Raw genomic sequence first — 16941 nt, 5'->3', positions numbered from 1 at the left:
TTAAATAAATGATTTCTTGACTCCACTATGGTCTGATAATTTCTCAGCTGAAAGACCTATGTTTGATAGTGTTAAAATGACTAGTAAAAAAAAATATTCAGATTTCCTAGAGGGCCAAATGGTGATTTTGGCCACATGATAGCAAAAATGGATGTGATGTGAGGGGACTGTTTCAGGAAGTACTAGCAAATTACTGAAAGAAGTTTACAGTTTAAAGTCTGCGCTTTAAACTCACAGTTCAAGTCATTGTTAGAAAACCAGAATGCTCTTAGGGGAATCACAACTAACCTCCCTAAGGTCAGATCTAAACTGAGCAGCAGGTACACAAATATCTTAGATGTATTTCACTTCTTGTTTCTTCATGTGAAGACCCATCACTAGAACCGTGTGGAGACATAGTGCAGGCATCAAGCACAGATCTGGCTCAGTCAGAGACCGTTCAAAGTTTCAGCAGAACAGCAAGATCCCTCCAAAATTTATACTGAAATAAACCTAGAGAATATGTGTAGAAATCATTTCTAAGAATTTATACAAAGGACCTGCACAAGGATCCCAGTTCAAGGCCCTGTCTCCCCACCTGCATGGGGGTTAGGGGGGATTCACAAGTGGTGAAGCAGGTCTGCAGGTGTCTATCCTTCTCTCTCCCTATCTTCCCCTCCTCTCTCAATTTCTCTCTGTCCTATCAAAATAATTAAAAAAAAAAAAAAAGGAGCAGTGGATTCATAGGGCAGGCATTGAGCCCCAGCAATAACCCTGGAGGCAAAAAAGAATTTATATGTAACAGACAACCAGATATTTATAAAGAGCAAACAGAAGAGTTATAAGGTGGTAGTGGAAGTACTACTAGAACCAGGACAAAACATCAATTAGGCCTGAGTCCTATGGCTTTCCTTACACATACCTGGAATGGGTTGAGTCAAAAGATGAGGTGAAATAGTGATGATAAAAGAATGGGGGTGTTAATGAGTAACTACTAATGAAATGGAACAAAAAAATGGAACAACTGGGGGGGGGTGGGAGTAGCACAGTGGGCTAAGCGCACATTGCATGAATTGTGAGGACCAACGTAAGGACCAGCGTTAAGGATCCTGGTTTGAGTCCCCAACTCCCCACCTGTGTGGCAGCCGCTTCACAGGCAGTGAAGCAGGTGTCTTATCTTTCTCTCCCCTTCTGACGTCCCCTCCTCTCTCAATTTCTCTCTGTCCTATCCAACAACAACAACAGCAGCAATGGCAACAATAACAATAATAACAGCAACAAAGGGCAACAAAATGGGGGAAATGGCCTCCAGGAGCAGTGGATTCATAGTGCAGGCACTGAGCCTCAGTGACAACTCTGGAGGCAAATAAAGAAAAAAGAAAAAAAAACTGATGGATAGTTTGCCTAAGCAGGAGACAACACAACTTCTTTCTTTCTCTAGGAAATTGGACTTTAAAAAAGAAGCAGGTGATAAATTATTATTCCAAGCTGTCACACATTTAGATAATTTAAGAATCTACACTATTCTTTCCTTCAGCTTATGCACAACAGGTTTCCATCTTAGAATGGAGATAATTTCCCATAAGGATAGAGAACTCTCCTATTCCGGGCCTAGATGAAGCATTCCCAAAGTTTGCCATGCCCAGGAATATATAGTTACTATAATTAACTGATTTCCAAAACAAAGTTATTTCCAAAGTTTAGCACCACTAAAGTTAGGTGCATCTGAATGGAGTCTTAGATCTGAAGAGCTATATAAAATACTATCCTCCTAGAGTTTCTTCTCCTCTGGAGTGTTGGGTACAGTTGTACATTCAATGCAAGATATCTTCCAGAATAACAGGTGTAGGGTTTATTCAAGATAAGTCTAGGGAAAGAATAGATTTTGTATAGAACAGAGATTATAACCTCATTGTATAAGTCAATGTTTCTGTATGCAAACATACTATTTAGTTACATTAGATGTAGGATCAGGTTGATTGCATATATTACTATGCACGAGGACCCTGGTTCAAGTCCCTGGTCCCTATCTGCAGGGGGGAAAGCTTCAGAAGCAGTGAAGCAGTGCTGCTGGTGTCTCTCTTGCCCTCTCTATCTCCTCCCCTTTGCTCTCAATTTCTCTGTCTCTATCAAAGAATTTTTTTTTAAAAAAAACTTAATTTCATTGGATTTACCATTATGGTACAAATCTATCGGCCAAGAGTGAGTCCCCTCTTTGGTGTGGCATTCTTTCCTCTAGGTAATGGCAGACAGGGACAGATATAATGGCAGAGATGGGCCATGGGGGCAGAGTTTTTTTTTTTCCCTAGCCAACATTGGAGTTCTTGTTAGTGACACCAAATGCTGCCACAGTTTTGATATCTTAGTTAAAACCTGGCAGTTGTTTTTCCCTATTAATACAAGAAAAAACTCCTGTTAGACACCATCTCCCCAGAAAATGCTTTTAGTCCACTTGCATGATATCTATGGGGCTCAGGCAAAAATTTGTAAAGTCATGGACCCCTTGGAATATATCTAAAATAGACCTACTAGTTCCTTCCAACACGAAGACCCCAAATCTCATCTGCTATATTCTTATCTTTAGGTTCCTAATTATTACACAATTTGTTCTGCTTTATATCTTAATGCTTTTCAGCCACCAAGTTCCAGATGCTACCATGATGTCAACTTGACATCCCTGGGCAGACGACCTCACCAACTTGTCCTGGAACCTCACCTCCCCAGAGCCCTGCCCCACTAGGGAAAGACAGAAACAGGCTGGATATACGGATCTACCTGCCAACGTCCACGTCCAGCAGAGAAGCAATTACAGAAGCCAGACCTTCCACCTTCTGCACCATATAGAAATCTTGGGTCCATACTCCCAGAGGGATAAAGAATAGGGAACCTTCCAATGGAAGGAAGGGTATATGGAACGCTGGTGGTGGGAAATGTATGAAATTGTGCCCCTCTTAGGCCACAATCTTTTTTATCATTATTAAATCATTAAAAAAACAGCAGCTAGTCTGAATGATACAGTCATACATCATAAACATTCAATGATACAATTCCCATGAGTTTTCAATGACTACAAAATATTAGGCTTACATTTTTCTTTTCTTTTTTTTTTTTTTTTTTACCAGAGCACTGCTCAGCTCTGGCTTATGGTGGTGCAGGGGATTGAACCTGGGACTTTGGAGTCTCAGGCATGAGAATCTCTTTATATAACCATTATGCTATCTACCCCTGCTCAGGCTTACATTTTTCAAATTGCATTGTAGAATGCTAGGAAACATATGTTAGGTCTTCTAGTAGTCAACAAGGCTATAGTATTTTTTAAAAATACATACTGTAAAGTAAACCATTCACAAATTCCAATATGATGCCAGTTATGGTAAAATACTGACTATGTCATTTAATGCTCATGCATAATCCTTTTTCTTTGTTGCAACTCATAAAGGACCTAGGAAAGTGTGAAGACATGCACAAGCACAAGCACACCCAGCTCTTATGCAGTTACATAACCATTTGCTTAGTGCTTAACAGATCAGACCTCATTACAAACAGGGAGCTTTCCAGTAAACTCAAACTGTTTCCCAAGCATGTGAAAGCACAAGAGGCCCATGAAGCTGCTAATGTATATTCAAACATTCAACAACACAAATCCAGAAAAGCAATGACTTTCACATCTGAAGTCTCAGTCCCCCAAACCGAAATCTCTCAAATAAGAAGCTTCTAATTCAATTTAAGTAGCAGCTTCATTCTAAAATAAATAAATAAATAAATAAATAAATAAATAAATAAATAACACTCATGCCAGGCAACTCAAAAGTAAAAAAACAGAGATAATACTTAATGACAATCTTCTTTAGTAGATATTTAAAAAAATTGAGAGAAATGGTATTGCCTATCTTCAAACATTAAAGCAGATGAAAATTCTTTAAGTAGAGACTTCTACAAAAAATTAAATGAACAAAATAAAGGAATATTCATGGAAGAAAGCATTTTATGTGCTTAGTAATCTGTGTATTTCAGGATCTGAGGCACAAGGTGCAGCTATGTCTGTATAGTTTGGGGAAAAGATTCTGTCACCCAGAACCCTGTATACCAGAGAAGTCTCAGAGAACTTTGCTGAATTGGAAATACTGTGAACTTCAAAGCTTATGCATATTCTTCCTTAAAGAAAACATACTGCCAGAAATGTGTTAAATAAATTCTTTAAGCACAGGTTGAGTCAAGCAATTACTAGCGTGTTCCAGTCAAGCGTCTTCAAGCACAGTCAAGAAACCCTTTGATCACACTGCCCCACTCTGGTCAAAGGAGAGAAAATTTGGATAGTCCTGGGAAAACAGTCTTTGTGACTTTACAAATTGACCTGAAATATGTTTTTTTAAAGATGGCATATTAATGACAGAACATCCAAATGGCATATTGATGACAGAACATCCAAATGGCATAAAATTTAGTTTAAAAGCCCCAGTAAAACATACTGTCACTTTTTTTTTCATGAGCAATTTTGGGAAAACATACTATTACTACAATTTTCACAGAAGCATCTATTACAATGATTTTAAGAACAAAAGTAAAAGCACTTCACTGCTTAAGTATTTCTATTTGCTTTATACAAATGTGAATTTAAAAATTAAAATAAAACTAGTTTAAGCTACTTTTAGTAAATAAGATGGAAAAATTTTACCATATGCTGTTATGCCCTGTGATTTTATACATATTTTGTTTGAAATAAAACCAACTTTTTATTAGAGTTACTAAGCTATCAATGCCAACAAATTCACAGCTATACTGGAAAATAATTCTAAGAAATACAGAGATTCCTAGCCAAAATTTCTTTTTACTTCATTTGTCTGGACACAATAATTGATAATACAAGAAGTGGTAATATCATAATAACTATTGTTAAACGTTTTTCATGAACAGGCAGACAGTGCTCTCAGATATTTTCATGTGACAACTCATTTATATTCGTAACAGAAGTAAAATCTGGGCATTATTAGAGCCTGAAACCTGTTCAAGGTCTCTCCACGTACGTAAATGAATTCAAGTCCAAGTCTCCCATATCTTCTAGTAACACAAAATAGAGAACAAAATAAAGAGCCATTTACCTTGTGTGTCAATGTAACTATTTCAATCTTAAAAAAAAAGAAGTGGCAGCTGGGACACTTGTGTTAATTATCAAGATCAAACATAACAAAAATTAGGTGTATCTTGCTCTATTGTAAATAATAGCAATGTAGGCAAGTGTATAAATGCATACAGTGTATTTTACATGTCTGGGTGCTTTTCTGTGTTCACTGACAAATGAGGTGCCTGGAGTCTGGCATAATGAGGTACTGTCTACACTTTTCTGAGACATATTTGGTTTCAGTTTTGTCAATTTTTTGTTTTTAGAATGAATTCTCTCATTGTCTTACTTATAAATTACCTGAATCTCTGTCTATAGCTTCAACCCTTGCAACAAACTCCCCCGGGCTTTGATTTTCTTTCACCGAAGCTTCATACTGGTGCTGCTTACATACTGGCGCTTCATCATTGACATCGAGAACATTAACTGTCATGGTCTGGGAGGAAGAAAGTGCAGGTACACCGTCATCCACTGCCAGAAGGACCAGGACGTGCTGCGTCTTCAGTTCATAATCCAAGGGACAAGCTGTCATCAGCAAACCTGTTTTAAAAGAGGGAGATAAACAACAAGTAACAAATATTCTCTAGAGAAGCTATGCTTGCCTTACTTATGTTTAATTTATTTAGCTTGATAAAAAACCCAGACTTCTTTGTTAAAGTATAAGCTGTATAGAGATCCAGAGGTCAGCAGGAGATAGGAAATAGTTAAGTGCAGAGCAGAAATCAATGTAGAAAACAAGAGAACTATCAGGAAGATTAATGAAACCAAAGCTGGTTCTTTGAAAGGATAAACAAAATAGATAAACCACTAGCTACACTCACTAAGAGAAAAAGAGAGAAAGCTATGGTAAAATCACTCAGAAATGAAAGAAGAGTTATTAATTACAACAGACGAGGCAGAGATGCAAAGGGTCATGCAAGACTATTATGGACATTTATTAGGAAATAAATTCAATGACTTAGAAGAAATGAACATTCTTAGATCATGCCAACTTCCAACCCTGACACAAGAGAAAGTCAATAAACTTAACAGGCCAACGACTAGTGCAGAAATTGAAACAGTAATCAAAAGCGTCCCCAAGAACAAAATCCAAGGTCCAGATGACTATCCTAATGAATTTTACGAGACATTCAAAAAAGAACTAACACCCATCCTCCTCAAACTCTTCTAGAAAATAGAAGCAGAGGAAACACTCCCAAACACATTATCTGAGGCTAATTACCACTCAGATTCCCAAAGCAGGAAAGGACTCCACCAAAAAAGAAAACTATGGACCTATCTCCTTGATGAAAATTGATACAAAGATCCTCAACAGAATCCTAGCTAACTGAATACAACAATATATTAAGAGAATAATCCTTCAAGACAAGTGGGGTTCATCCCTGGGAAACAGTCAATCAATGTAATGTACCTTATCATCAAAAGGAAAGATAGAAATCACATGATCTTATCAACTGATACAGAAAAAAGCATTGGGCCATTTCTCAAGTAGCATTTAGGTCAAATTTACATGCGTGTTATCTAGGGTAAAAAGGTGTCATTCTTCATCAGAGAAGCCATCCCAGTTTAAATGATAAAAGTGGATGAGAATTTGGGGTGAGTATACTCGGGGAAGTTTATGCGTGTGACATCAACAGTCCTGCAAGTCAACATTTCCTCAATGAAGTGAAAAGGTGAAAAAAAAATAGAATTTACTGACAAAAACCTCACCCATTCACAAACTATGTGATTCCATTTAGATGAAACGCCTAGAAAAATGCCAGAAAATAGATTAGTAGCCACTCCAGACTGGGGGAAAAAAGAAGAGAAAAATGAGGATTTGTGTTTAATTGGGTTTCCTGCTAAGATCTCTTTTCTTTAATTTGTTTATTTATTTTCAGTATCACTATACTGAGGACATGTTGGTTTATAGAATTTTTGTTGTCAAAGCTACATTTTCACATTTCCCGAAGACAGGTGTCAGTCTCTAACCCTGCTCCCCTTCACCAAACAATTACTTTGTTCCACTACGGGGACTTGGGTTCCCAATAGGTTTCTTTAGGAGAGACGAAAACATTCTAGAACGAGATCGTAGTGATGTATTGGAAAGGAGTCCAATGTTTCGGGTTTTGCTGTGCTGGAGCCTTGCATATGTGCAACTCCATTAACCTCCCTCAAACCTGTCTTATTTATTTATTTTATTATTCTTTTTATTTCAGAAAGAGAAGCAGAAAGGGAGAGACCCCACAGCTCTGTGATTTCCCTAGTGCTGAAGCACTCTCACTAGTGACAGGGCTAGAACTCCATGGGCCTTTTGTTTGTTTTGTTTTCACTGTCACCAGGGTTGTTGCTGGGGCTCTGTGCTGGCACTAAGAACCCACAGATCTGTGGTCCAGGAGGTGGTGCAATGATAAAGCTTTGGACTCTCAAGCATGAGGTCCTGAGTTTGATCCCCAGCAGCACATGTGCCAGAGTGATGTGATGTCTGGTTCTTTCTCTCTCCTCCTGTCTTTCTCATAAATAAATAAAATCTTTAAAAACAAACAAACAAACAAAAAAAGAATCCACATATCCTGGTGGCCATCTTTTCTGGTTTTTTCTTTTCTGTTCTATTTTGATAAGACAGAGAGAAATTGAGAGTGGAGGGGGAGAGAGAGAGAGTCACCTGTGAACCCGCCTCAGCACTCATGAAGTGTTCCCCGTGTAAGTAGGGCGCTTGAGCAAGGGTCCTTGCGCCTAGTAACACGTGCACTCAACTGGGTGCACCAACACTTGGCCTCTTAGGACTCACTTGAGCACTTGGCCCTGTTTGCTGCACTTTCTCCCAAGCCCTGCACTGTCTATTGGAGTGAGTGGCTAATTATGATTGGGTTATGATTGGGTCCTCCTCAATCACTATCGAACAGGCCATGGCCGGTGCGCCGCTATGTTCCATCGCTGGGGAGCCAGAGACGACCAGAACTGCCCCTGCGGCTACAGACAGACTATGACCCACATAGTCAACAACTGCCACCTCTCCAGATTCAAAGGAGGTCTCGAAACTTTACATCAGGCTCAACCTGACGCTGTTGACTGGCTACGGAAGAAGGGCAAATGCTAGAAGAAGAAGTGGCTAATGTGGTATGTAAAATGTATCTCAACAAAGTTAACTAGAGATAGTTAAAGGTAACCTAACATTAAAAATATATATGCCACATACCTATTATTATCCACTGAGTACCACATCATAATTATTTAAATACCCAACATCTACCTTAATTTAAAGAAGAAAATCTAGCAGCCCCAGGAAATGGCACAATGGATAAAGCATAGGGCCTTCAAGCATGAGGTCCTGAGTTCAGTCTCCAGTATCACATATGCCAGTGAGGCTGTGGTTCTTGTTTCTCTCTCGCTCTCCCTCTCTTTCAAATAAATAAATGTCTACATCTTAACAGTAAGCATGCTTATGCCAAAGGCCACTTCATGATTCAAACTGACCAAGTATGGCTACATTTTTAAAGACATTTGATCTTAAGGGTTAGTCTTTGTACTTACTATTAGTGAACTATCTTTTCTATTAGTGAAGAAATAGTTATGATTTTTATAGCTCAAAGAAAGAGCTTTACAAATAAAACAAGCCTCCATTCTCCCACCATCAAAGCATATAATTCATGCAGCCTTACAGAGACTTGAACACATCTCTCTGGGACATGCTTCCAATTGTCACATTCTTCCGTTAAGATTGCCATCTGCTTCTCCAACACAGGCTCATCCTATAGAAGCCATTCCTCAAATAGTTTAGAAGGTTTACTGATTCAGGTTTTATTAAACAGCCTCTCAACAGTTACTTATCATTTTATACTTGCGCAGCCACAGTTACTGAGAAATCCAGTTTTCTTTCCAAGAATGATGAGTCTTGTGGGAGATAGGCTGCCCATCTCATGGTGGATGCTCTCAGCAATTACCATGCCATGTCTTTGAAAAATGCCTCAGCTGAAACAGCCACTGCAATTGTTCATGAGTCCTGACACCTATACTACTGAGACACAATTCTAATTTTATCCACCCTCTGTAACAAGCTGAAATAGGCCTTCGTTAAGCGTCTTGGAAAACATTTTATGTACTGTTAAAACAGGTCCTGGGAGATCCTGGCTCCAGCAGAAATCAGCAGCAAGGCCTGGACTATCTCTCTGGCAGCTGACTTGTTAGATGGTGTTCACGCACGCCTCAGAATGGAACCATATGTACAGGATTTAATAAATATTTTGATGAAATTTTCCAACAGACTACAATCATGACTTCCAAATCCTACACATTCGGCCTGATTCCAAATAATGCTCTTACTAGCAGTTGGGCCAAATAGTATACATCTCAAAATTTTTTTTCTTTTTTTTTTTTTCAAGATTTATTACATATGAGAGTAATTCTTTTTTCCCCTTTTCTTCTTCTTCTTCTTTTTAAGAGCACTGCTCTGGCTTATGGCAGTGCTGACAACTGAACTCAGGACTTTTGAAGAGAATGTTTCACGAGAGAGGGAGGAAGGGAAAGAGAGAGAGAGACCAGAAGCCAGAAGCCAGAAGCCAGAGCACGACTCTGGTACACGGAGATCACAGCAGAAATTCAGCCACTCGAGTTTGACACTCTATGAGTTGAAACATTGCTCTGGCTGATCAGATTTTTTTTTCCTATGATGCGTTAAAAAAAAACTCTCATTTTTTAAAAAAGACAATGATATGGTAGTTCATTTCTTCAATGTCATCAAAAATAAAAACTGATTTCACAAGAATGACACAAAATATTCCACTAAACTACATCAAAACTTTTAGTATCAGTAGATGTTGTTACCTGGCAACACAGTGACAGCAAGACAAGTGGCATGACATTTCTGCAGAGAACTTGACACTGCATACGTATTTCTGTGAAAACTAGTGAAATGCTACAGATAATGTGAAAAATAGGGCTCTCACTATCTGAATTTATTCTGCTATTCACAAATCCATGTGTGCATGACCTTAAAGAGAAGCTTCCAGACTTAAGTGTCTGACCCAGGCTGTGGACTAGTCAAGTTATGCCTTCACTCGCTGTGGATATTGTCTTCTATCCTCTGAGGAGACTCACAATGACTGCAGATAAAGCTGCTAGTATGTAATTGTCCAGGAAACCCGAGTTAGCTACAAGGTCTAGTCAATATTATGAGTCTCTGAATACAAACTTTCTATCATAATAGAAGTTAAATAATCAAGCCAGTCAATTTTCTTTAAAGCATATGCATCTTGAAAATTATCATATTAACAGAGGAAAGAGAGTAACATAAATGTCATCATGGGCTAAAGGCTTTAGCTACCGCAGCATATAAGGTACCTGAGGACTCATCTAGCAGAAAGGTCCGGTCTTCATTTCCAGAGAGAATGCTGTATGTGACCTTTCCATTCCTTCCTTCATCTGGGTCCTCCGCAGTTAGCCGGTACACCAAGGAGCCCACGACAGCATCCTCTTTGACATGGATGATGGGGAAAGATGTGAAGGTGGGGCTGTGGTCATTCACGTCCAAGATCACGATCTTGGCCATCAGTGATTTCAGTCGCCTGTCTGTCACATTCACCGCCTGATCGGATGCAGTCACAGTCAGAAAAACAGTGGGAACTAGCTCTCTGTCAAGGGGCGATGCAGTGGCTAGGGCGCCAGACGAGGGGTGGATGAGAAATGGATTCACTCCAGGGTGGTGGGATTCAATGAAGTATTGGATTCTGCTGTTCAAAACACTACCGTCACCATCTTTGGCATTGAAGATATGCACCACAGTTCCCAGGGGGACATTTTCTTCTACACTTAACACCAGGAATTCATCCTGGAAAGATGGGGTGTGGTCATTCTGGTCTTCCACCTCGACACTCAGGAAAATGGTGCTGCTCAGGGGAGGGCTTTTGCTGTGGTCTTTGGTCACCACCCTGAAAAGATAATGAGGAGCCATTTCATAATTGAGCTCCTTAGAAAGGAACACATCTCCTGTCATGGGGTCCACTTCAAAGTGACCATCCTTGTCACCGGCAGCAAGACTGAAGTGTAACTGTTTGTCCTGACGGTGTTGAAGTCCATCGGGTGAGTCGAGCAAGCTCATTATTTTCCCAGGCTTCATGTTTTCTGGTAGAGCCAAATGTCTGATATCCTGAGAAATGGCAGCTCTGCCTCTGGATAGTGGTATCACCTGAAATTAGGAGAAGTAGGAGCTGTTCACTGGGAGTTTCATTTTTATTTTAGGAGTTGAGTTAGTGTATGTGATACAATTAGCTTGGGGACCAACTTCGTCTACTTGTTATGTCACCTGCTCACTGGGAGAGAGTATCTCCATCCCTACTATATAACTTCAGTTTGTCACTTGACGTTCAAAAATGGCATGTTACACAAGAGATGAACTACAGTATGCTCTATTCCCTCAACTGCTGTAAAGTGTGAAGTGAGAGTTTGCTGAGGCCATACTACAGCTAAGCTGAAGAGTGATGGGACTCTGCAGTGAGAATTATGGGATAGCTGGTTCTCCACATTACTCGAAATCCTAAAGACCATCTATCCATATTAACATCTGTGTACGTTTAAGTCTCATGTGTCTTTGTTTATCTGAAACCAGAGACATGAGTTATCATGATTACAATTTTCTCCTAATCCATATATTCTTAGTCAATAAAGGGAAGAATTTGGAAAGTCCTGGGAATGAGTATTCTTGACTGTTGTACAGACTGATATTCACGTTACAGATCATCACATGCGTGAGCACATGAATCCAGCTATGCAGTCCTCTTGTTTTTGACTGGTCGGTATAAGTTTTCTCCTGCTATGAGGACTTCCCCAAACTTGCTCATCTGATGAAAGCCTTAAAATATGGATCTCATGTGGCTTTTCTAAGTCTAAAAATAATGACCCAAAATTATGTGATTAATTACTGGCCACTTGCTTACATTCAAGTGTCTCCTACAAATCTACCAGGCCCCCCACAATAAGAAAGAAAGGAAAAGAAGATGCTTTTGGTACATCTTGAAGCAACACAAATGCTGACAGAATGATAAAGCTAAGGGTCATGCCAGGAATTCTACAGGGTTCAAGTGAAAGATGAGTTGGACGCAAGCATTTTTCCAGTGAGAATCAGAGGCACATAGGTATGTGCTCTCTTAAACTGGCACTCAGGCATTTTGTGGGTCTTCACTCTGCACATCTGTGTCAAAACTGGATGAAACCTGTAGAGCGCCCTTTCACCTTGTGTGGTGATGGTGGAACATTACCTGGATATTAACAACGGCCTGGCTTTGGAGAGGAGGCACGCCCTGGTCACTGGCGAGAACAGTCATCCTATAGGAAGGTCTAGACTCAGAGGCCAGGGTGGTGGTGGTTCTTATTTCACCACTGTTGGCATCAATCTTGAAGTGATCACAGCTGTCTCCTACACACACACAAACAAAATTAAGAAACTAATGTTAGTCTTACAGTGAAGAAGGTAGAACCTGTCCAAACATATCTGTGTTCATTGAGAAGACGTCTTTGACTTGCCTTAAGCCCTATAGAAGTGTAAACACAAAAATTAGGACCAAAGAAGTAGTAAGAAGCAACAGGTTTCAATTTTTCCTTATGAAAATTTTTGAAGATATTAAAAAGCAGAATGGTAAAGTGAACGTTTAAGTACTTATCACATAGCTGTCATTGAAATAATCCATAAAAATCTCAAGGCCGAGGGGCAGAGTCAAGATGGCGACTCAGAGACAACGCATGGCCTGAGCTTTACAAGGAGGCTGCTTCAAAACTGGGACAGAAAGAGATGGGGAGAAAGACTGGGAAGCAACTACAGCCCCAAAGCGTCCTTCAGTGCAGTGGGGCCTAGACTCAAATTTGGATCCTGCACATAACAAACCAAGGACATATCCAGGTAACCTATTTTGCTGGCCCTGTTCATTTAGGTTTAACATCAAGTCTATGTCCATATGTATCTTCAATCTGTGTATTCCTGTTGTCCATATTCTTATTCATTCTTGCAAGTTTGGAGAAACTAGACTGACCATTTATTCTTAAGTTCCTTATGAACTATATTTGATTTCTTACCTCCAGTGTATAGCTTAGTCTGTTCCTCTCTGCTCTGTCTTCCTCAAATTGGAAGGTAGACAGAGAGAATTAATCAATTCAGGTTCAACTTTGGGAGCAAGACTGTACCCTGAGTGCTGTTTTGTGTTTCCTTTCAGGAGAGATCATCTGAGACCACAACAAGGAAGGACTAGAACGACTTCAGGAACCCACGAAATCACCGGTAAGTGCAAATACATGTAGCTCGTGGACAGAGAGGAGTCTAAGTGGCTGGTAACAGTCCAACAGTTTACCAGTTGAGGCACTACCTCCTGTCTGTTTGGCCAACAAAAAGATGGCTGAAGGGAGGATAGGACTGCCCTAAGACTCACCAAATGCAACTGTGAGTCTCCATTGCTACTGCCCTCAGAATCTGGAGCAGCAGGGGGCAGGCCCTGTGTTGATACCAGGGGAAAGAGAAGTAATCAGGAAACTCAGGAGAAGATCTATACCATGGTAGCCTAGTGGTGGGGCTGTGTGGTATGAGCCTTTCCATGTTGTTCTCCTGATGAGAACATAGTGAATAATTGCCTCAGAACCTACATACTATAAACAGGACTTGTTTAGAAACTCACAGGGCCCAGCGGTGCTGCCTAGCTTAGCAGAGAAGCTGAATTGAGCCTAGAACTTTGGATTCTTGGGCTGTGAGACTCTCTTTGCATAACCACTGTATTATCTCCCCCCCCCACCCTTCTTTATCTCTTGGTCAGGAGTGAGGGATTAAGCTAAGAAGCCCACTTATAGTTTAAAAGCCCTCAGGCTCCCATAGCCTACAGAGAAGAAAAAGAACAAAAGAGCCTTTAAAAGCTACTGTGTTCCAACTCAGGGATTAAAATAATATTGAAATAACTCAATTTCCACAACCCTTTATGTACCTTACATAGACACAAGTCAATCCAGGCAAGAGTGATCAGTAATTTGAAAAGTACTGAGAGAGGGACCTCATAACATATAGAATGGTTAAACAAACAAGAAGAAATATTAGAGAAATGAACCAGGACAAGGATCCAGCTAAAAGCCCCTCAAAGATAGAAGCACAAAATAATGAGGTCTACATCCAAAAACAAGTTAAAGAAATAATCACAGGAGTGAGTAAAGAGTTTGAAAGAATTGTCATCAGAAACGCAGAAACAACAAATGAGACTCTGGAAGAAAACATTAGTTATTTCAAAGTTATTAGAGAGCTGAAAGCTGAAATAGCTGAGCTAAGAACATAACTAGCTGAACAAGCTAAAACAGTATCAGGACAGGGTAACAAAATAAATGAACTCCAGAAAACACTACAGGGGAGACAGAATAGAATAAATGAGGCTGAAGACAGAATTAGGATGAATTAGAGACAAGTAAAAAATTAGAGACAAGAGATCTCAAAAAGAGATTAAGAGATACTGAAAACAACAACAGAGACCTATGGGATGACTTCAAAAGAAATAATATACACATTACTGGCTTACCAGAGGAAGAAAGAGAGGGAGGGGAAGAAATCATTCTTCAGGACATAATAGCTGAGGACTTCTCTAGTCTAGACAACAACAAAGATATAGAGATTCAAGAAGCCCAGAGGGTCTCAAACAGAATTAATTCAGACTTAAAGACACCAAGACACATCATATTTAGAATGGAAAGAAATAAGGATAAAGAAAGGATCCTGATGGCTGCAAGAGAAAAACAAAGAGTCACCTACAGAGGAAAACCCGTAAGATTAGCAGCAGACTTCTCCACACAAACACTACAGGCCAGAAGAGAATGGCAAGGTATCTATCGAGTGCTCAATGAGAAAGGCTTTCAACCAAGACTATTGTATCCTGCTAGACTGTCATTCAGACTAGATGGAGGCATAAAAACCTTCTCAGACAAGCAGTTGAAAGAAACAACTATCACCAAACTTGCCCTGAAAGAAGTTCTGAAAAGTCTCTTATAAATAGTCAGACCACCATAAATATGCCATATATCAGAACACTCTAAAATTCTACAAGAATGTCATTAAAATATCTTCAATATTTGATATCAATAAATGTAAATGGCCTGAATTCACCTATTAAAAGACACAGAGTAGGAAGATGGATCAGAAAACACAACCCAACAATATGCTGTCTACAGGAAACCCACCTAACTCAACAAGACAAACACAGACTCAAAGTGAAGAGATGGAAAACTATCATACAAGCCAATGGCCCACAAAAAGTGCAGGAGCAGCTATGCTCATATCTGACACGATAGACTTTAAAATAGATAAAATTTAAAAAGATAGGGATGGAAACTACTTAATGCTCAGTGGATCAGTCAATCAAGAGGACTTAGCAATTATTAACATCTATGACCCAATGAGAAGCCATCTAAATACATCAAACATCTACTGAAAGAGCTACAGCAATATATTACAGCAACACAGTCATAGTATTGGAAACACCCCACGCTCTCAGCTTGACAGATCATCCAGGCACAAAATCAATTTAAAAAATGAGGGAGCTAAATGAGGAGATAGATAAACTAGAACTATTGGACATTTTCAGAGTCATTCACCCCAAGAAACTGGAATACTCATTTTACTCAAGCCCACAGGGGTCATTCTCAAGGATAGACCATATGTTAGGCCACAAAGACAGCATCAGCAAATTCAAGAGCATTGAAATCATCCCAAGCATCTTCTCAGACCATAGTGGAATTAAACTAACACTTAACAATCAACAAAAGATTAGTAATAGTCCCAAAATGTGGAAGCTCAACAGTACCCTCCTCAACAACTACTGGGTCAAAAATGAAATAAAGGAAGAAATCAAAATGTTTTGAGAGTGTCTCCTTTCAGAAGCCTACTTTTGCTGATGGTCTCTTTTTCTGACTTTGGCCTCCACTGAAACAATAATGACTTACGAAGTGTTCAAAAGTGGACTCTGAGTCTATTATCTCTTCTTCATCCATTAGGTAGATATCAATAGTGAGAATTTTCCACTCTTCTACTTACTTACAATCCTGTGAAACAGGAATGTGAGGGTAAATGTGTGAGCCTACACTTATATTTAATGGCTCTCAAAATATGGACTGGTTCACGTATGTCTCTGCTACTCCAGCTGTGGCAATCAGAGGTCTGCTGGTAGTTTCTGATCAAAGAAATATTAATCATAAGCTCAAGCATTTTAGAAAGATTTGGATCTATTGTCATTATTATCTTTATTGATGAATAAATTATTGGTGAATCTGTCCCATCAGTTAACACAGAGATCCTGTTAAGACTGGTTCCTGAGCTTTTTCTGATATGATCTTATTAGTTCTTCAGAACTTTCCTCTGTCATCTATGACTCCATCTTAGACTCATCTTGTAAACTTCCTGTCTGAGGCCTGGCATCAACCAACCATTTCTACAAGAACCCCTGGGTGTTTTGTTGTTGTTGTTGTTTGTTTGTTTGTTTGTTTTGGTTGAACCTAGTTGGGAGAGGTCCTATCCTGAACATAAGGGATAATGATGGTCTCTGGGCCTTTTTCAGTGAACAGAGAACATACATACTAAAGTATCTCACAAGTTCAATATAAACTTTTCTACCTAAATTTAGTATCATAGAAGGAGCCAAGTGGTGGTGCACCTGGTTAAGTGCCCATGTTAGCATGTGCAACGACCCAGGTTCAAGCATCCTGTCCCCACCTGCAGAGGGAAAGCTTCACGAGTGGTGAAGCAAGGCTGCAGGTGTCTGTCTCTCTCCCACTCTCTCTCCCCTTCCTCTCTCTGTTTCTTTCTTTCCTATCAAGTAAAATAATTTAAGTAAACAAAACATTTTCAATCTCAGAGA

At 39.6% G+C, this 16941-nt stretch overlaps 1 protein-coding gene across 1 annotated transcript in view; it reads right to left on the bottom strand.

Annotated features, from left to right (window-relative positions):
* Window positions 1–16941, bottom strand: part of DCHS2 (dachsous cadherin-related 2) — a 256998-nt gene that overhangs the window by 63046 nt on the left and 177011 nt on the right. Inside the window, exons 8-10 of the mRNA XM_060178924.1 lie at window positions 12331–12488; window positions 10418–11261; window positions 5399–5638 (exon numbers count right to left, since the gene is read on the bottom strand). Coding sequence (XP_060034907.1) covers window positions 5399–5638; window positions 10418–11261; window positions 12331–12488 — 1242 coding nt within the window. The remainder of the gene's footprint in view (window positions 1–5398; window positions 5639–10417; window positions 11262–12330; window positions 12489–16941) is intronic.

This window comes from Erinaceus europaeus, chromosome 19 (assembly GCF_950295315.1).
Source record: "Erinaceus europaeus chromosome 19, mEriEur2.1, whole genome shotgun sequence".
Classification (NCBI taxonomy): Eukaryota; Metazoa; Chordata; class Mammalia; order Eulipotyphla; family Erinaceidae; genus Erinaceus; species Erinaceus europaeus.
The sequence above is the reverse complement of the archived record's forward strand: the minus strand, read 5'-3'. Positions and strand labels throughout refer to the sequence as shown.